Source organism: Adiantum capillus-veneris, chromosome 16 (assembly GCF_014529385.1).
Source record: "Adiantum capillus-veneris isolate H3 chromosome 16, ASM1452938v2, whole genome shotgun sequence".
NCBI lineage: Eukaryota > Viridiplantae > Streptophyta > Polypodiopsida > Polypodiales > Pteridaceae > Adiantum > Adiantum capillus-veneris.
In genome coordinates this window covers 25163425-25185251 of record NC_140946.1, presented here as the reverse complement: position 1 = coordinate 25185251, position 21827 = coordinate 25163425, and the positions used below count along the sequence as shown (strand labels likewise).

The 21827-nt window shown below is 45.9% G+C and overlaps 1 protein-coding gene across 6 annotated transcripts in view; it reads left to right on the top strand.

The window, feature by feature from the left end:
• LOC147438727 (uncharacterized) overlaps window positions 1-21827 on the top strand; it is an 80167-nt gene that overhangs the window by 4135 nt on the left and 54205 nt on the right. For all 6 annotated transcript variants that reach the window (XM_086484718.1, XM_086484717.1, XM_086484719.1 and 3 more), the window contains exon 3: window positions 15-419. In XM_086484718.1, coding sequence (XP_086340844.1) covers window positions 15-317 — 303 coding nt within the window. In that variant the 3' untranslated portion in view covers window positions 318-419. The remainder of the gene's footprint in view (window positions 1-14; window positions 420-21827) is intronic.

The following is a 21827-nucleotide window of genomic DNA, read 5'->3' as shown; positions in this document are numbered from 1 at the left end:
TCCATTTTTCTCAGGTAACACCATCACTCCCTTTGTTGATAGCTGCCTGCCCATCTGTGCAGTTTGAGGAGGCATGTGTCATGCAGGTTGATCTGAAAGGCAGATTGGGTAGTACTAAATTTAGTATAGGCTGCAGTGTCGTGCTTCCTCCTGAAAGTTTTGTGGTTCTTCGACTCCCATTTGTGTACTATTTGGAACTCGTGGATGGATCAAAACACCCTTTAAATTGCAAAACAGTTCAACCTGAGAAAACAGCCTGGCTTATGAAAGGCACCGCTTTTAAAATAATATCTGGGAGCGAGAATGGCAGTGTGTGATAATAGTTGCAGTACTATGCTGAACAGAATGCAGGCCTATTGATGTCGATCAGTGGACCCGAGATGTTTGACAGCTTACCAGCAATTTCCTTTCAGCCTAAGGTAACTTCTTGGTTAATTACAGAAAGTTTCTGTCTTCAAGGATTACTCATTCAAAGCTTCAGTGCATCAGGTTTCATTTATATTCATCAGTTGCTCGTTTCTTTACTCTCTCTTTCACTCAAGACACACGGCTCTACCCCAATTGATAGGCGTGTTCCTTGAATCATGAGTGGGAGGTGTCTCTTTTAGGGAATACATTGAGCAAACACAAGAAATCTTACCGGGAGATTATGGTTATTGAGATAGCTAAAGCTTTCATACCAAGAATGAAACGAATGAAAGATGAACAAATAGTAGTTATCATGCATTGACAATATTTTTTGTGGGAAGAGAGTATAGTTGGTTGAGACCATGTGCCAATGGGAGGACACTGATACAGACTTGTATGCAAGGAACACAGGAGATGCGGAGTTCCTCTCAGAGACTACTGGCCCCCAAATAGGCGCCCCCGGCAGTATTTATTTATTTATTTTGTGTACAATGGGAGCCCACTCGAACTGGCGTCATTGCCCTATACTGATAGCCAAAGCAATTTAAAAGCAACTGTTATACACAACCGGTCCTTAAGCAACTTGATTAAAAACTAATTCACGTGTGGTATTGCCCATGAAAGCAACTCATATAGCATCAGTGCCATGTCATCAGATCTGTACAATGCCACATCAGCAGGCTGCCATTTCATCAATGTGTACAGGTGCTCAGCGGTCCATGCTCTCTGATAGAGGTGCCCAGCTGGCAGGGACGTGGATCCCATTGTTGTTATATGCTGATGATATTGTGTTGATCTCTGACTCACCTGAGGGTATGCAGCGACAGTTGGATGCATTACACAGTTTTGCAGAGGATAGTGGATTGTCTGTAAACCTTGGTAAAACCAAGGTTACGGTGTTTAACACCACACCACAGTGGATGAGGAGATCAGCACCGACTTGCACATATGGTTAGGAGATTGTAGAGTATATAGATGCATACACTTACCATGGCGTTGTCTTCATTGGGCCGAGGTTTTCTTTGGGGAGAGCAACAAAGACTAGACTCACTAGAGCTTATGCGGCCTTGGGAGGCTTGGAGAGGATGTGTTCGCAGGTTCAGTTCCAGGAACCTCGGACAAAGTTATGGCTCTTTGATACTTTAGTAGCCTCAGCTATGTTGTATGGGGTGCAGATATGGGGACCTTCTGTAGGCCAGGATGGTTGGAGACGTCTGGAGAGGTCCTTGGTATCTATGATCTCTCGACTCATCAGAGCCAAGGACTCCATACCCCACACTGTCATTCGAGCAGAGCTAGCTGTCCCTCCTATGGAGATTGAGGCGCTTACCAGATCAGTCTCCTTTGTGCATAGCTTGTGGGATACTACTAGAGGCAAATATGCTAGACTGGCCCTTGAGTCTTCCAGACAGTTAGCTCTTTAGGGGGACACTTCATGCTGGTATGCACAGATGACATCATGGTTTCAGATGCATGGCTTCACCATGGACATGCTACCCCCTTTCCGGTACTCTCTTCCGACACCCTCGATGTCTCTTACACGGGTGAATATTACTAGACTCATTCGTCCGGACCTGATCCAGTTGGATACCAGGAGGACATGGATAGAGCCGCCACAAGAGTTGGGCACGAAGATGGCTTTCTATAGAGAGCATCTTCTCCACCTCACGGGAGATGGGTTTGTGATTCGACCCTACTACATGGATACACATATGTCTCATGGTTTGCGGTGCGCCATTGGTCAGTTACGCACATCTTCACATCAGCTGGAGATTGAGTCTGGTAGATTCAGAGGGATACGAGCAGATAGCAGGGTATGCTGCTTATGCCAGCTAGAGCCAGAGACAGAGCTACATTACATATGTGATTGCACAGTGTACTATGAGATTCGGGGCCGTTTCCACTGCTTAATTAGAGAGGGTTTTGGTCCTTTCTCTAAGGTCATGAGTTATGAGGATAAGAGATGTCTTGGGCTATATCTACTCGAGTTACACAAATATAGAGACACTCTAATGGGGAGAGCTAGAGAGAGAGTCCCAGAGACGGATTACAGATTTCTGCTCACTAGATATGGGACAGCAAGAGGAACAACCATCACTGCAGAGCTCGCCCCCCACTCATTCGACCACTACCGGCACTCTCATCGACCGAGCACTGGAGCTACGGAGATCCAGACGGCCACGATCGAGGAGAGGGGCTAAACAGCATCGACAGAGACTACAACAGAGGATTCGAGCCATACTCTCTCGACATCTAGAGTGTAGATGAGGATGGATTCTCATAGTAGTATCATTTTTGTTCTAGTCTTTTTGTACCTAGACATGGTATCAGATTCACTATTTTGTATCAGATTGGTCTCATAGGTCATTTTGGCCTTTTGAAGACGTTAATATAACATTTCATTTCATTTCATCTCTCTCTCTCTCTCTCTCTCTCTCTCTCTCTCTCTCTCTTTGGTCTTTGGTCTCTTGAGTCCTTTATACAGGAGTAGGGTGCCACATCATCATCATCATCATCATCATCATCGAGAGATGAAATGAAATGAAGTGTTTTATCAACATCTTCAAGAGGCCAAAGTGACCTATGAAACCAAAAGTTACAATTGGTGAATCTGATACAGTGTTTGAGTACAAAAAGTACAAAAAATTTTAAAACTTAAACTGAAACGAAATAGGTGGGGAGGGGTGATGGGGTGAGGCAGTTTAGCATAACAAAGACCGGTAGTCGACTCGCTTAGCAACAAAGTCTGCATCTTCATGCTATATCCATGTACACAAAGGTGTAAATAATACTCATGCCGTGTTAGAGCTTGGCTGAACTCCGGAGGTATTCTCCCTATTCAAGATCTTTAGAGCGAAAACGCTCAACTTGATGATCCCTCGACTCGTTCTTGAGCAAATGTGATCGTCAAGTAAATGGCCATTTTGATCTTGGAATTTCTCTAGCATAGGCCGTAGCCTTCTCTTGCTCCTTCCCTCATAAAGAGAGGGTGTTCATATACAAATTTGCAGTTGTCGCAAATACCTCTAGCCTTGTAAGCTTCAGAATGAATTTCCCATAATTGGGATTCATGCTTTTAGTTAGAAGGTACTCAAGCTTAGTGAAAGCTTTCTTTGCTTAAAGTTTCCAAATGGTTCCTTCGTAGTATCCTACCTAGGTAGCAGGTAATATGATGGAGTACTACTGGATACCAGATCAATCTTTGATCTTTCGGGCGGTTTATGGAATAAAACTTAATTTTAGACACATTCATAACTCACACAAAAAAGCAAATAAGCAAAAACGCACTTGATGGTTGCTCAAGACTGCGCTCTCACTTAAATTTGAGGGTCTTTTGCACAGAATTTAGGAGCAAGATGGAATTTCTTTCCTCCAAAACTTTCTCAGGATAATAGTGTATCCTTGTAGGGGAAGAAACAAAAATATTGTTTCCTTTTTCCTGGTTGTTCAAGACTAACTCCTGCTACTGTACATGCTGTACGTAGTTTTCTGGGATTGTGTTCGTACTAGCTGAGGTTGATCTGAGGCTATGCTTATGTAGCAGGATCAATTCAAGATCTAACAAGGAAGATCCCTTTTAAATGGGAAACGATACAAAAGGCTACCTTTGGTACCTATTGAGCCATGGCCCTATTCTGATAGTATCAGACTTAAGGAAACCATTTGAGGTTTACTGCAATGCTTCAGGTGATTACATCGGTGCAACACTCAATCTAAGAAGCCCATGCAGTGGTTTATGAGAGCAGACGACACAAGAATGTAGAATTGCATGCCTCGATCTACGAGAAGGAACTTATGGTTATGATTCACGCCTTGTCTACCTGGAAGAATGATCTTCTAGGAGCGGATTTTGTGATCAAAACAGATCATCAGCGTCTACGGTATTTCCTCTCACAACGGAAAGTATCTGAGAAGTGGATTTTATGATCAAAATAGATTATTAGAGTCTGGGGTATTTCCTTACACAATGGTAATTATCTGAGAAGCAAATGAGATAGACAAACTTCTTGTCCATGTTTCATTTCCAGATTGTCCATATGGATGGCGGTAAGAATGTGGTTGTAGACGCACTGTCCACTGTCTAGACGGCCGAGGGTGAATGCAATCACTCCTGTATATCACCAAGAACTGAAGTCACTTCCTGACTTATATGTAGACAACCAACTTCTCCTCCACTTGGAGCAAGCTACAAAACGGGGAGAATGAGTATCCCTATTTAATTCGGGATGGTTACCTCTACCACCACCAAGCAATTTGCGTGGTGGCACCACCGAGGAGAAGAATCATGGATGAAGCACATGCTTTGCATTATGCAGGTCATTGGGGTATTCTCCCTACGACCTTAGCATTGGAATGGTATTTCTTTTGGCCATGTCTAAAAGCAGACATCGATCAAAATGTTAGGGAATGCTTAGTCTGCGAAAAAGTGAAGTAGGATTGACATAAGACTCGTGGGTTACTCCAATATTTGCCGATGCCTGGTCAACCTTGGAAGAGTATTGCCATGGATTTTATTATGGATCTCCCTAAGAAATAATGCAATCTGTAACATTGTGGACATATTTACTATTTAGTAAACAAGCTCTCTTTATTCTAGTCAAGAAAATGATAAAAGCAGATCATATGGCCAGGGTTTTTCTAGCACAAATCTAAGTATCATGGGATGTGTCACGGGACGGGCACCACGTGCCAATAGAAAAGAACAGACTGAACAGACTTTTAGCACTTCAATAACAACTGAACTGAAAGAGAGAGAGACGTGACACGGAGTGGCGGAATTCCACCCTAGAGAGTATTGGCCCCAAACCTTGGCGCCCCCCTTCGGTATTTACCATGGGCTGAATTGGTTTTAGAATCATCACTCCTGTCCATGGTGTTGGAGAATCTAGACATGTGATAAGGCTAGGTCAAGGTAGAAGGTAAAATCTGAAAATCTGTCCACTACAGCCAAAGTCAGCCCCAAAAGAGTGAAAAACGCAGTTCAAGCTTCGCCTACACATTAGAAATGAGAGGTAAAGAATGAACAACTTCCTGACTACGAATGATGACGGGAGAGTCACTTTTGGCATTTAGAGTGAGAGTATTGTCTGCCCAATCAATGAGAGGGTTATGCTCATTAAACCATCTAATGCCCAAAATCATATCACATCCTGAAAGAGGAGACACTACAAATTTTCTGCGGAAGGACGCTTGTTGAACAGTAAATAACATATTAAGGCACTCTCGTGTAATAAGAGAGTCTATACCGGGAGCGAAGCCCGACACCTCGCGAGGAGATGTCTTGCGAATCTCCAAGCAGGCTCTTTCGACAAGAGAGCACCAATCACATCATGCATACTACCAGAATCAAACAAGACCACCATGTGTTGACCATTCACATGACCATAACACTTCATGAGAGACTCATCAATGAGATGATGGTGAGAAACTTGGGACACACGAGTGTTCTCATTTATGGCATTAACTGAGGATGTGGGTTCTGTGGGTTCTTTAGGTTCGTTGGATGGGTTCTTAGGACATGTGCTCTCTATATGACCCTTGCCGTGACATCAATAACAACGACCTTCCTTAGAATAAATGACTTGTTCTTCTGTCGTTATGTATCCTCCTATGATTCCTTCTGCAACTTTTTCATCTGGGGTGAGCTTAGGTTTAGCAGATGTTTTAGCTTTACCCTTAGATTCATCTTGAGAGTTCTTTTCTGAAGGATTAGAGGAAGATTGGCTAGAAGAGTTACCGTTCTTACCGTTTTGTGGGTTCTGAGGAGTCTGAGAGGTACTGTGGACTTGTTCTGCTTAGGCTTTCCTTTGTTGTGCTTCATCTCTTGGGAGAGAGCAATTGCTACAACCTTGTTGAGATCCACGGGGTCAAAGACTTCTACATCAAACTTGACATATTCGTCCAACCGAAAAGGAATCTCTCTTTGCGTAATTGGGTGCCGAGCTGCAAAACACGGTTAGAAAAAGACATGACTGTCATCCCATTTTGCTTGAGATTGCACCAATCTTCTTTCAACTGTGCTAGGTATTGAGGAGGCATAAACCACGCCTTGAGCTTGTCTTGGAAGTCGGCCCAATTGAAGGAAAGGGGTACGCCTTCTTCGGCTTCCTCTAGGTGTGCGGTCAACTGTGCGTCTTGCCATGCGTGATACCAATTAATGGCATCACCGGCAAGGTACATGGCTGCCGTCAAAACCTTGCTATTCTCTATCTTCTTAGTTGTGGCAAAATAAGCATTAGATTGATGCAACCAAGAATGAATAACACTAGCATCCATCTTACCGTCATACTTATTGAATGTCAACTTCTCTGTGACGCGGTTGTTGGAGTCCGAATCTCTGCTTGTGCTACCTGATGAACTGCCAACATCTTTGACCGGCTCGGGCTTTGAGGTGAGTACTTGTAGGACCAACTCTTGCATGCGTTGGTCTCTCTGCGTCTCACGCTCTAACTCCAAGGCTGCTCGTCTATCTTCGGCCGCTATGCGTTGGGCTTTGCGTGCTTGCTCACGCTCAAGCTCAATAGCTGCCTTTCTTTCTGCGGCCGCCAAGCGCGCTTGCTCACGCTCACGCTCACGCTCCAAGGCTACCCTTTTTTCTTCGGTCGCCAAGCGCGCCATCTCGCGCTCACGCTCCAAGGCGAACTGTCGTTCTTTGCGCTCGCGATCCAAGCTTGCCTTTCTTTTTCGCGCTCGCGATCCAAGATTGCCTTTCGTTTCTCGGCCGCCAAGCGTGCTTGATCACGCTCGCAATCCAAGGTGGCGCGTTGCGCCTCTTGTTGTAGCATCATGTCCATCATCGTTTTGACCAAAGCCTCCATAGGATTTGGTGCAAACTGTGGCGTAGATGGGGAAGGGGGAGGGTCGGAAAAACCTCTTGGTGGGGAAAATTCTTCTTCACCACCTCCATGCTCATCACCTTCACGCAAAGTATCCATTCCGGTTTGGGTGATGACCATACACTGAGATCTTGGGTACTTAAGTCCACAAGGAACTTGGGTTCTTCTGGTTCTTGAGTCCTTGACTTTCTTCTGGATTCTGACACTGTGTCGGCAATGGCGACGACGCGACGACGACGCGCTGAAAACGCAGGTGCAAAAATCTGCAGATAGCGGGCTGAAACTGAAAACTCTGGCTGATCTGATGGTGCGGCGAGGATCTGCTGCGGTAGGTGAGATCTGCGATGGTAGGGGCTGATCTTGCGGTGTCTAAGTGCTGAAAACTGAAAACGCTGATGCTAGGGCTGTTTAGATGTCGGAAATCTACAAAACGCTGATGTGATCTGCAACCAAAAACGCCAGGGAATCTGTAGCAAAAACGTTGGTCTTGTTCTGTTGTAGAAAACGCTATGCTGATCTGCAATCTGCTGGCGCTATCTGTTGGGATCTGAAAACGCTGGCTGATCTGGGATGTCCAAAAATGTTAGACTAACACCACTCTACTGCTTCACAGGTCTAGGGCATACTTGTACGGCTAGTATGTCTCCGGGGTGGCCACCCATAGTCTAGGTTGTACTAGGTCCGGCCGCCCGTGTTTGGGGCCGGCCGTCCACCTTGTCTGGGCTCTCTCATATATTTCCATATATCTCTTGCTCTCCTCTCTCACACTTCTGCACCCGCGCACTCTCACATGGTATCAGAGCCCAACTCACATGGTATCAATAGCTTAGGCTTTCCATGGCGTGGGACAGCGCATCTCTGCATCAGGTTCTCCTCCACAAGATCAGCATAACCAGCGTTTTCATGCAAAAATCTGCCAGCGTTTTGCAAACAACCAGGCGCGCGATGAGAGCTGCGTTTTTCGTTGCGGAGGATCCCCCTCCACCTTCGTTTTTGTTGATCAGGTCAGTGTTTTTGCATCAGGCTGCTAGCGCTTCACTTCTGTGATCATTTCATTGCCGGAAACCTCCTTTGCTCCATCTGTGTTTTTCAGCCAGATCTGTGTTTTTGGGTTTCAACCCATTTTCGGCGGTTTTATTGGTCACTTTGTGTCGTTGACACCTTCCACAAGTTGTTGGTCACCTAGGGTACCCATCAAGCCTTTGTTTTTTCAGCAAACAGAAGGTTTTTGGTGCCAACAAGTGCAACAAAAGTGGACTGCAAATTGACCGCGTTTTTGCAGCAGGAGGGCAGCTCTCAGCTTCTTCTGAACCCCGGATCTCGCCACCACATACCCGGCTTTGCATCTAGTGCATTGCCGGTGAGTATCCTCTCTATTTTCATCAGATTTCGACCATTACCCCCTGCTGTTTTCTCTGTTTTCAGCCCATTTGGGGCAGTGACAGGGATTCACCACCCTTCCCTACACCCTCTGCACCGCTCCGGATCCTCCTGGGAGCGTACGAGCACGCTGAAAATTGATGGACAACAACGTTTTCATCACCTCACAATTGCGTTTTTAGGTGGACAGCAGACACATGGGTTGTGTTTTTCACAGAGAATGAAGTTACCTCCCACCAGGACACCATCCAGTGGTGGTCCATGCGGTCTCTCAGTGACTACTGCATTACACGATATCTTCGACATCGGCTTGATCATCTACGGGCATACGATCCTTGGGAGATTCATTCATTCCAGCCATCATTTGGCGGTTGCGCACTCTAGAGGGGGTGGTGACTTGTGGTTTGCTATGGACACACCTATGCACTCATCAGAGGAGTTCGCATGAGATATGGCCATGCTCATGGCATATGGGATTCCGACATTCTCAGAGAAGACACCACCATCTTGGGTGGACAGACACTTACCACTTCACTTCGACACGTTAGATCACTTGCTTACACAATAGCATCTACATGGACTTAGAGAGAGGATCTTGGATCTCTTCTTGGAGAGGTTCATTGCTTGGATCTACAAACTGGAGTGGGACTTCAGTGCTTTGGACTCTCTTGGAGAGTTTACCCGCGAGATACAAGAGGTTAGGCATCCCGCGACTACATCCAACTCACCGGAGCAGTGCAGTTCTACACTCCTGATCATTTGGATTGCTACCTTCAAAGTTTCTTACACTCACCCTCGGTAACCTTACAACAGACTTATCCCCTGACTTGGGCAGTAGGCCACTCCGAGCTCATTCACCTTGAGAGCCACACCCATTGCGGTTTGGTGGCGTTGTTGGCGCGGATTCTGTTTTGGTTGACACCGAAGGATTGGAGGCAGGAGATACAAGCAAGACGGCGCACACATTGGTTTGGCCTTTCCTCTTCTTAGAGATTATTCACCGCGCAGACTTATCAGGTTGGCTTCCCTTCTTCATACAGGATGATTACGGTGCAGACAGATTGGTCTGACCACACCTCTTCTCAGAGGCCCTTCATAGCGTAGACTGTTGAGTCTGGCTTTCCCCTCATCTTGGATTACCCTACCTACTGGCAGGACACCATCCGGTCCGTGCGGTCTATCGGTGATTGCTGCAGCTTATGATAGCTTCTATAGTGCAGACTGTTTAGTCTGGCTTTCCTTGATTCGGAGGGAGTTTATGGCGCAGATTACATCATTTGGCCTTCTTGGAGTTATACAGAGCTTAGTCACGTGGCCACACTGGGTTGTAGGTTCATGCATTGAGAGGCTTCCGTGCATTCTCATGACGGTTCTTGGGCTTCTCCATTTTCTCCAGACGGTTTGACTACAGACACCACATATCCTATTGGGCAGGACACTTGCAAGTCTATTGGCACTTCCTATATGACAAGGAGTTGTTTTCCCACTCAGTTCAGGACCTTCATACAATATCTTCACCCTGCATCGGCGGAGTACAACAGTTTGCTACACTGCTCGTGACGACATCTTTCCACGGAGATTTCATGGCGGTTGGGACACCCCAGATTGCTACAGACATCGTAGCAGACATCTTCATTCAGTGCCTCACATCTTCGGCTTCATGCAATTTGTTCAGCATCCGGTGCTGAGAGGGGGTGTTAGACTTACACCACTCTACTGCTTCACAGGTCTAGGGCATACTTGTACGGCTAGTATGTCTCCGGGCTCGCCACCCATAGTCTAGGTTGTACCTGGTCCCGGCCGCCCGAGTTTGGGGTTGGCCGTCCACCTTGTCCGGGCGCCCTCATATATTTCCATATATCTCTCTCCTCTCTCTCACGCTTTTGCACACGCGCACTCACAAAAAACGCCAGGCTGTCTTGTGGCTGAAAACGCTAAGTCTGAAACCGGCCTGTTCAATCCAAAAAGGGCGGTAGACTTTACTTCAAACCTTGATTTAGCTTTCACCCATTATTAGTCGTCTATTTTACCTGTACTTTCAAGACACAACAAAGGGGAGAGGGATACAAGTTGCTAGATTGCACCTATATGAGTAGACCGAAACCGGATTGGCCCCTAACTTAGGCGCCCCTTTCGGTATTTCTTTATTGTTCAAAAGAGGGAATAAATGCTGTGGATCCCTACAAGCTGCCCCGCACAAACTTGGCTGAATTTCAACTGTTCCGGCCTGATTTCGGCAGCATAACTGTACTAGGACCCTTCACAGTCAGTATTCCCACGCATTGACTGACTTTCCCGACGCATACGGGCACTTTGCAAAACCTAGCGAGAATCTGCAGCACGCTGAATTCTCTGTTTTCAGCCCTGAAAATGCGCCAGATCGCCTGTACAGCGGTCCCCTTGCGTCCCCGAACCTCCTGGGGGTATTAGGGTCCGTTTAGGGCCAAAACCCTAAACCTGCAAAAATACACAGCAGGCTGTAATTTACTGTTTTGGGCTCCGTTTCGCGTGCCGGTCGCATCCGTAGCAAGTCCTCGAGCTCCCGCACCTGTAGGGCTACTTGCCCTTTGAATCGGACGAGATTTCTGGCGTGAAACCTCTCCGAATTCACCTGTACCTGCGGGGGGATTAGCCGCTAGCTAATCCAGTACCTGTACAAGAGGCTCTTGCCTCGGCAATCGCGCATGAACCCACACAACTGTACATTGGTCAAATGAAGAGCCCACTAGAGGGGCATAACATACTGCCAAAGGGGAGAGAGAGGGCAGTGCGTAGCATGCAGGGCATCACTCCTGGCACCGCACTGTGCATAAGAGGGAAAGCAAGCACTCCATAGCTCTTAACCTGTGACAAAAACTGAAAATGAGGCTCTCCCCCTCCTAAATTCAGCGCCAACTCTTGTTGCATGAGGCAAGTGCACCTGAAGGTGCCACTTGGCACATTTATAAGCATTTTCCCGTTTCGGGGTTGCCGTCTAAAAATATCCCAACCGGTTGCCGAGTTGACTTCACGGCAGAGTAAGAAAATGTTCCCCTTGTCATTCTGGAGGTAATGACGTCAACACATTTTCAGGTCCCAAAATAGCAGTTCCCTAAATTTTAGGAGATGCTGCCATTGTATCTTTCTAGGTCATCCAACCCTCTTTGTACACTGTGGCCACATCCAGAACATAAATGTAGCCTCTGTAGCAAAGGATTCCACTTTGGCTAGTCAATGACCCCACTTTGGCTAACCATAGTCCTTGTCCAACCTTAGTGCTCTCTTGTCCTCAGGCCTGGACTCCCTCTGGACAGTTCCACACTAGCTATGCAATGCAGGGCAGTTAGATTTCCCGAGGGGTGTTTCCAAAAAGTGAAAGTAAATAGATAATAAGAAAGAAATCAACAAAAAGGATAGATAGTAGTCACACGCTGGTGACATACCCTCCTCTTGAAATCTCAAACGTCCTCGTTTGCATCTATGTCGTTCATGCTCCTAGTCAACACTGATGTATTCAACACCTGTCGACACATGTACGACACATGCATGCTCATTGTCAACCCTGGTGTATTCAACACCTCGTCGACTCATGTATTGCCTGCGTGTGAACCCTGTCCCAATGACATAGTGGTAGCTTCGCACTTTGCCATTGCTTTGAGTCACTAACTTTCCAATGACAAAATGGTAGCTGCACATTTTGCCACTGTCTTATAGTACACGTTGGATCCCGTAACACTTTCGAGCATACCCAAACCGACAGTTTAAGAATGCAGTTACACATGTACTCTTTAATAGAAGCAATTACTGTATCCTTGACAAACTGACAAGAAATACTCACTTCTATAGCACTAACCAAACTTTTGGACATTCCATAAGAGCAATTGCCAAACTGACAATCTGTACAGCTCTAACATTCATGTAACAGGTATTTGATTTGAGCTCACTTTAGATACCATGTACATCATTTGTTTCAGAAGCCATTGTCACACTTACAATCCATGTAGCTCTGAAACTCAAGGGGTCAAGGTAGGTTGCAAATTGAAGGCTTCTAGGTAAAGTGATAACACAGTTGGTGACTCTGCAAGTTCACCTTCTTCCATCCACTTAGCATCTATTGGTGGATAGTTTCTGAACTTTACTAAGTAACGCCTAGCAACCTTGCCTTTCACTTTCCTTTCCTTTTGTGCCAAAATCTGTTCAGGGACCAAGATCTCGTCAAGTTCCTCGACTTCCGGCTGATCTTCAGCTGGCATATCTTCTGGCACATCACCCACATAGGGTCTGAGAAGACTCACATGAAACGCATTGTGAATCTTCCAATTGTCAGGCAATTTCAGCCTATATGCAACATCATTGATTATGTCACACACTTGAAAAGGCCCATAGTAACGCATGCTGAGCTTTGGAAACAATCTTTCCTTGCCCTTCATCTTCTTTAACCTTGCCTTTTCAAAGCGTAAAAGCACCCAATCACCAAGTGAATATACCACTTCACGACGGTGACGATCAGCTGCTTTCTTTTGCTTTGCCTGAGTCTTTTCTAAGGCCACTCTGACCTTCTTGTACATTTCATCCATGTCCTGAACATACTTATCTGCTTCAAATATCTTGTCCTTTGTATGCAGTATGGGAGGAACTTTCTTGCCACCTTCAACTATCTCAAAGGGTGCCTTGCCAGTTGATGAATGCACTGTATTATTGTATGCATACTCCACCAATGGCAAATATTGCTCCCACTTTCCTTTATGCTCTGACACATAGCACTTCAGCAGATCTAGGACAGTAGAATTTGCCTCTTCTGACTGCCCATCTGTTTGAGGATGAAATGACGAAGAGAATTTGAGCGTGGTGCCCATATTCTCAAACAAGCCTCTCCAGAACAAACTTGTCATGCGTGGATCATGGTCGCTAACAATCGACTGTGGCATGCCATGATCCTTGAAAATATTGCTCATAAACAAGCGTGCCATCTGATCTGGCTTTATCTTCTTCCTGACACGAATGAAATGAGCCTGTTTGCTAAATCTGCAAATAATGGTCCAAATACCATCATTTCCTGTCTGCGTTCTCGGAAGATCAAAGATAAAATCCATAGCAATACTTTCCCATGGTTTATCTGGAATAGGTAGTGGTTGCAATAACCCTGGTGCCTTTTGCCTGTCAAACTTGACCTTTTGGCAAATTAGGCATTCTCGCACAAAGGCATCCACATCCCTTCTCAATGTAGGCCAATAGAAGAATGTCTCAACCGCTTTAACAGTAGCATCAATACCACGATGCCCTGTATACGGTGGGACATGACTCTCTTCCATCACTTTGCGTCGCAATGGCTTTGTGACACACAATCTGCCATGCATCATCATGAACGCGTCTTTAAGAAGATAGTGTTCATGACGTTGTCCATCCATTAGTTGCTCAAAGACCCTTGCAAAATCTTCATCATTTTCATACTGTTCTCTCATATCATCAAGTGCATGATGATAAGGAATTGACACAGCTGAAATTTGTGGCTTCCTTGACAAGGCATCAGCCACAACGTTCTTCTTGCCTTCCACATGCACAATCTGAAAGTGGAACATGGACAAGATACTTGCCCATTGCATATGCTTCTCAGATAACTTTGTTTGTGTCAAGAAGTATCGCAAGGTCTGATGGTCCGTTTGGACAACGAAATCTGCACCTAGCAGGTGGTGTTTCCAACTTAAGATCGCATGAATCACAGCGAGTAACTCTTTCTCATAGATCTACATGGTCATCTCTGGCCCTTGCAAAATTCTGCTCTCATAGGCTACTACCTTGCCATCTTGCATTAGCACTGCACCAATGCTACTACCACAGGCGTCGCACTGGACCACAAATGATTTCCTAAGATCTGGCAACACAATGACTGGATCTGAAGTCATCTTTTCCTTTAAGAGATTAAAAGCTGAAATCTCTTTGTGTCCATCTAAAGGTGACTGCCTTCTTTTGAAGAGCATGTAAAGGTGAAGCAATCTCAGCGAAATTTCGGATAAACCTTCTGTAATAGGAGCATAGTCCCAAAAAGCTTCGGACATCGTGCACCGTCTTCAAATTTGGCCATGACTTGATCGCTTCAACTTTTGCAGGATCCATTCTGATACCATCCTTTGAGACAATGTGTCCAAGAAAGTGAATCTCTTCCAGAAAAAAACTCACTTTTCTTTGCATTGATGAGCAACCTATGACTGCGTAGCTCTTTGAACACAATGGCCAAGTGATGCCTATGCTCCTCTTCATTCTTTGAGTAGACTATCATATCATCAAAGAATGTACCAACAAACTGCTGGTGTGGACGGAAAATTCTGTCCATCATCCTATTGAACGTAGCAGGAGCATTTGTGAGACCAAAGGGCATCACTAAAAATTCGTAAAGGCCAAACATTGTTCTAAAAGCAGTCTTGTGCACATCCTCTGATCTAATGCGGATCTGATGGTACCCACTCTTTAGATCTATCCTGCTAAACATAGCTGCTCCTTCTAATTTGTCCATAATATCATCAATTCTCGGTATAGGGAACCTATTCTTGATGGTATTCTTGTTCAGTGCACGGTAGTCGATGCACATACGCCATGAGTCATCCTTTTTCTGCACCAACAACACTGGAGAGCAGAATGGAGATGAACTGGGCTGAATCAACCCCTTTTCTAACAGCTTCTGTACTTGGCCCATTATCTCTTTCTGCTGAGCCGCACTAACCCTGTACGGAGGCTTATTTGGTGGGCTACTGCCTGACACCAAATCTATCGCATGGTCCTCGGGTCTCTGTGGCGGTAATTGAGACGGTAATGAATCGGAAAAACAGTCACTATACTGTTGTAAAAACATTGACCTTTCTTTATCTAGCATAGATAAATTTGATTCATCACAATCTGACACTTCACGTGCAAAAACCAAGTACGCAGAAAGATGCTTTTTCATTACAGAAGTAATAGCAGAAGCTGATACAGTGGGAATAGACTCCCCTTTAAGCTTTACATCCAGAATGTGAGTCTTTCCCCTGCTGTGTACAGTGATCTTTTTGTTGTAGGCATCCATGATTCCCTGTACACAAAACAACCAAGGAATACCTAGCAACACATCACATCCGTCCAGTGGCATGATGTAAAATTCTTCAGCATCTACATAGGACTGGATATGTAGACGCAACTTTCCAATGATGGGTGTCACAGCCTCTGTATGGCCAGGACATGCCAAACCTGCCTCTGCTGTATACCCCATCTCTTCAGGTCTGATTCCCAACTTTGAAGCCAATTCTAGGGAAATGAAGTTGGCTTTGGCACCTGGATCAAAGAAGATAAGCACTGTTTGATCCCTGACCTTTTCCCATGCTCTGCAAAGCTCACTTGCATCTGAATTTGGCTTGTCGCCCACCATATCTGGCACTAGACCAGCCATGGGCTTCTTTCCTTTCCTGTCCTCCTTGTCTTCAGAATCAGCTGGCCTTTTCTTTGTAGGACAGTTGTAAGCAATGTGGCCAGGCTGCTGACATATAAAGCATTTGTTTTCTGTCCTCAGGACCTTCTTTTGCTCTTTTGACTTGCGAGGAAAACGTCTTTTCCATTTCTTCGCTGGTGCCTTTTCTGATTCAACCGTAGCTTTATCTTTCCCTGCGTTGGCTGACTCCCGAGTCCCTTTAGGAGCCTCATTGGGAACGTGCTTCTTGGCTGAATTTTTCTTGGCTGATCCTGCCTTGACGCCAGTGTTAAATTCACAATCTTCTCCCTTGAGCAAACCATTGCCAGTGTTTGCTACCCCGATGAGCTGCGTCAAAGTAATGACTTTAGTCTTCGTACAGTACTTTCTCAATCCTTTAGGTAGGCCACAACAGTATTTTTCAATCTGTTCTGTCAATGGCACAAACCTATAGGAAGTTACTGGAAGTAGAGCTTTCCAAAACTTCCGATTGTAATCATCCAGATTTCTGCAAGTGGCAGCATTAAGCTGGTGCCATTCTGTCATGACATCTGCTTCAAAGTCATCAGATAACCATGCTGCTGCAAAAATCTGCTTAAAGTAAATCCATGTGGACGGAGCTTGCCCTTGAAGCAATAAAGTTGTCCACCATTGTCCCGCATTCCCTGTCAAGAAAGTGGCTGCCTTGCGGACCTTTGAAGCCTCTGTAAAGTTTCCCCCTGCATAGGCCTTGTCAAACTACTGGAGGAATGAGAGAGCCTTCTTCCTGTCATCAAACCCTGTAAAGGTCGTGAAAGACACACCTTTGCCACCTTCTTTGTACGGAGTTGGCCTCTCCAGCGGCGTTAAATTGTCATATGGAAGTGACTGAAACATGGGAACACTGTTAGGGTTCATCTGTGTTCCTTGGCCGCTATTAACTTGACCTGGAAATGCCATATTTGGCTGCTGATTTGTAATTCCAGCCATACCAAAATTTGCCTGTGGCATCCCAAATTGGCCCTGAGTGCTCTGAAAGCCTGGTTGCATACCCATGACACTGTACATGGGGTTAGGCATCATCGTTTGAGCACTCCCGAACACTGTTCCTGGCGTGTAAAACTGATTTCCAGGTGCATGACCAGCCATGCTCTGGAATACCGATCCACCTCCAAAATAGCCAGGGTGTACTGAAGGTGGTGGGAAGACTTGTTGCATAGCCTGTAAGTTGCTTCCCTGCCCATTAGAACCAGCTATAGGCTGCTGAAAGGTAGCGGGCTGAACTAGTACAGCTTGAAAGACTGGCATCTCAGCCACCTGTTCTTGCACCTTAGGCACAGGTTGTGGAGACTGCATGTTCTCTGTCAAGTGTACAGGTGTTTCCATTGACTGTGCAGTATGAATCACCTGTGCTCGAGCCTTAACAGGCTTTTGAATATGATCCAGTGACCCAACTTGCTGAGACGGAACAGGAGGTTGCAGAAAGGCTAAAAACCTCGGGTTCTGCATTACTTGTGTGAACATAGCCACAGCAGTAGCCAACTGGGTCCTGAATATATCGTCATCTGTCTGTGGTGGTCTTGAGGACTCACCCACTTCATGTGTCTGTTGACCCTGTGAAGAGGAAACCTCTTCAGTCACATCGTCTGGTCTGTCAGCCATAATTGCAATTCCCTGTGTCTGGTCTATGATCCCCTGTGTCTTCAAGCCCAATCTGACCAAGGCTCACTTCTATGGGAAAAAGTGATTTAATCCCGGGGATGGAACCATGTAACCGGCCTGTATGAGAAGACCGAAACCGGATTGGCCCCTAACTTAGGCGCCCCTTTCGGTATTTCTTTATTGTTCAAAAGAGGGAATAAATGCTGTGGATCCCTACCAGCTGCCCCGCACAAACTTGGCTGAATTTCAACTGTTCCGGCCTAATTTCGGCAGCATAACTGTACTAGGACCCTTCACAGTCAGTATTCCCACGCATTGACTAACTTTCCCGACGCATACGGGCACTTTGCAAAACCTAGCGAGAATCTGCAGCACGCTGAATTCTCTGTTTTCAGCCCTGAAAATGCGCCAGATCGCCTGTACAGCGGTCCCCTTGCGTCCCCGAACCTCCTGGGGGTATTAGGGTCCGTTTAGGGCCAAAACCCTAAACCTGCAAAAATACACATCAGGCTGTAATTTACTGTTTTGGGCTCCGTTTCGCGTGCCGGTCGCATCCGTAGCAAGTCCTCGAGCTCCCGCACCTGTAGGGCTACTTGCCCTTTGAATCGGACGAGATTTCTGGCGTGAAACCTCTCCGAATTCACCTGTACCTGCGGGGGGATTAGCCGCTAGCTAATCCAGTACCTGTACAAGAGGCTCTTGCCTCGGCAATCGCGCATGAACCCACACAACTGTACATTGGTCAAATGAAGAGCCCACTAGAGGGGCATAACATACTGCCAAAGGGGAGAGAGAGGGCAGTGCGTAGCATGCAGGGCATCACTCCTGGCACCGCACTGTGCATAAGAGGGAAAGCAAGCACTCCATAGCTCTTAACCTGTGACAAAAACTGAAAATGAGGCTCTCTCCCTCCTAAATTCAGCGCCAACTCTTGTTGCATGAGGCAAGTGCACCAGAAGGTGCCACTTGGCACATTTATAAGCATTTTCCCGTTTCGGGGTTGCCGTCTAAAAATATCCCAATCGGTTGCCGAGTTGACTTCACGGCAGAGTAAGAAAATGTTCCCCTTGTCATTCCGGAGGTAATGACGTCAACACATTTTCAGGTCCTAAAATAGCAGTTCCCTAAATTTTAGGAGATGCTGCCATTGTATCTTTCTAGGTCATCCGACCCTCTTTGTACAGTGTGGCCACATCCAGAACTGAAATGTAGCCTCTGTAGCAAAAGATTCGACTTTGGCTAGTCAATGACCCCACTTTGGCTAACCATAGTCCTTGTCCAACCTTAGTGCTCTCTTGCCCTCAGGCCTGGACTCCCTCTGGACAGTTCCACACTAGCTATGCAATGCAGGGCAGTTAGATTTCCCGAGGGGTGTTTCCAAAAAGTGAAAGTAAATAGATAATAAGAAAGAAATCAACAAAAAGGATAGATAGTAGTCACACGCTGGTGACAAAGTCTCCTGCCGGTCTTGCTGAGAAGGTGCATTGCAAGTTGCTGGAACTCTGTCGCCTCTTTTGCAAGAAAGTGCTAGCGCTAGTTTTCTTATATATTAACGTAGCAAAGTTGCCCTACCCAGTTTCCCAACAAAGTTATTAATAATAAGTGAAAAATGGATAAAATAGGGATAATGGGTTCTGTGCACTGAAAAATGCTCATGATGGGTACTGACTGTCATGCTGATGATCATGCTGTGTGCAACCAGAGGATATGCAACTACTCTAAGTGCCTGGACATGCACGGCTTGCGCACAGGCTCACAAAGGTGGGAGAACACTTCCTAAGATAACCTGAACCCTAGACGTGAAGTAGCTTGTCCACATGCACATAGGGTCTCCTTCTTTTCAAAGTGAGGTACTAGTACTGAACTGTATGCCGTCGAGGTAGTACGCTGTCACAAACTGGTGACGTGGCTGCTATCCAGTACACACACACACTCTTTTTGGCATGGACAGTCCAGCAGGAAAACCCCGGAAACTGCTGACGTGGCACTGTCCATGTACGGAAGGTCTGCTGACGTGGCAGGAGGTCCGTACAATCTGTTGATGTGGCAGCCCGCGAATTGCGGAGGTGATGTGGCAGCATTGGGAGCTTTTGGGCGATGCTTTTGCTACGCAAATTGTGGCTGCTTTATTTCCTACGGAAGGAATTAGAGAGAGAGAGCAAGATTTTATTTAAAAAGCTTTTTGCTTTATTTGCTAAGGCTTGAGAGAGGAAAAGTTTGAATTGCTTTATTTTCCAAAGCTTTTGATTTCAGCTTTTGGGGCTCTGCTTTTGGCATCCCTTGTACTCTTTAAATAAGCGGACTGGCCACTCACAACTTAGAGCATCTTGACGCAGAGTCTGAGTGTGAGCGCCTGCCCGCACTGTTGTACTTTGAACTTAGATTAATAGAAAAAGAAATACCGAAAGGGGCGCCAGTCTTTGGGGCCAATATCTCTAGGCACGGAACTCCGCTGGGCCAGTGTCGAATAAATTGTGAACTGTGACTGTTTTGAAGTGGTTATTTGGTGCTGTCGCGGTAGATTCTTGACTTGGAGTGTTCAAGTCTGTTACAGTGGTATCAAAGCATGGCCGATTTCTCTTCTACGGGAAATCTGATTCTAAATTTTTTTCTGCGGCACCTATGGCTTCAGGCAAGGATTAGTCAACTCTCTCTACATCCGGAGATGCGGAAAGGGATCACAACGAAGATTCAGGCAAGGAGTATGGCCTGCCTCGGCCTACTCAGGCGGAGTGTCGAGAGATGGAGCGTCAATGATTGGTCGGCGACGCAACAAAGATGATGCTTAATTTTGCCAAGGACCCGAAAATGGCAAAATATATGAGCAAGACCTCTTTTGAGGAGGTGCACGCACAATGGCAGAAAACCACACCACCACCCCCAAAACCCGCTCTCAAGAAACCCCCTGCTCCTAAGAAGTATACAGAGAAGGAATTAGAAGAGGTGGTTGATGCACGAATGGCTTAGCTTTTCGACGTGCAAAACAAAGCTGGAAAGCACGGCAAAAAGCAGAAGAAAGGCACTGACTTCCCGGGCTATTTGGATCGTCAGTCGACATTTGAAAAGGCAAAGGAACAGAAGAAGTGTGTATGATTTGAAGGAGTACCCAATTCTTCTTCTTCTTCTTCTTCTTCTTCTTTTGACAGTTCTTCTAGCTTATCTGACTCGAGCGAAGAAGACCGAAGGCAAAAAGCGAAGCAAGAAGCAACGCTTCGGAAAGAGCAAGAAAAGGCAAAGAAGTCTAAATCTCGCCCCTGAGTGACAGTTCTACATAGGACTTGTCTACAGACAGTTCAAACTTTGACGACAACAACTTTTATGCAAAGAAGAAGAATTTTTACAAAGCCAGTCAGTACGACTTTCTGGAAGACAAAAGCAAGAAAGTCCGAGAGTTTAAGGAAGGTGGACAGTCAATTAAATTTGACACTTTTAGAGATGCTTCAAAGGCTTTGTCTTTTGTACAGCAGTTTGACATCGCTTTCGCGGGAAGGGCGTTACCCAGACCACTCTAAGATTCGGAGAGCTGCCTCTTACTTTAAGGGGAATGCTTGAACTTGGTGGTCCACGCTTCTATTAAGCAAGACTACGCTAGTTAAATGGTTGAAATTCAAGAGGCTTTTTATTTCTTCTTGGCTGACTCGAGAGTATGAATGTGATATACGAACTGCTTGGAACAATCTTCGGATGATCGAGAAGGATACAATGGACGCTTATTGCGAGAGATTCTGTAGCTCTTTTCTACCAGCCTCTTCATTTAAGAAGATCTCGTTCAAGGAACAAATTGAGCGGTTTACCTTGGGTCTACCTAAAGAGATCCGAGATCACTGCTTGGAACAAAAGTAAGCTTCTATTCAAGAGTTGATGAGTCATGCGTAACGGGGTTTTGCCATTCACTCTGGCAGTCTGACTTATCCCACCAATGAGATCATGACACAAAGAGCTGAACAGACTTCGACAAATGAAAGTAGAAAGAGAAAGAGCAGCTCAGAAAAGAAAGATGCACGACCCAAGCTTACTCCTCAGGAGCAGGCTCGCTTAATCAGGGAGGGGAAGTGCTTTGGATGCGGGGAAATTGGACACATCCCCGAAGTGCCCTAAAAAGGCACAGAAAGAACAAAATGACAAGGACGACGAAAGGCCTGAGAGTT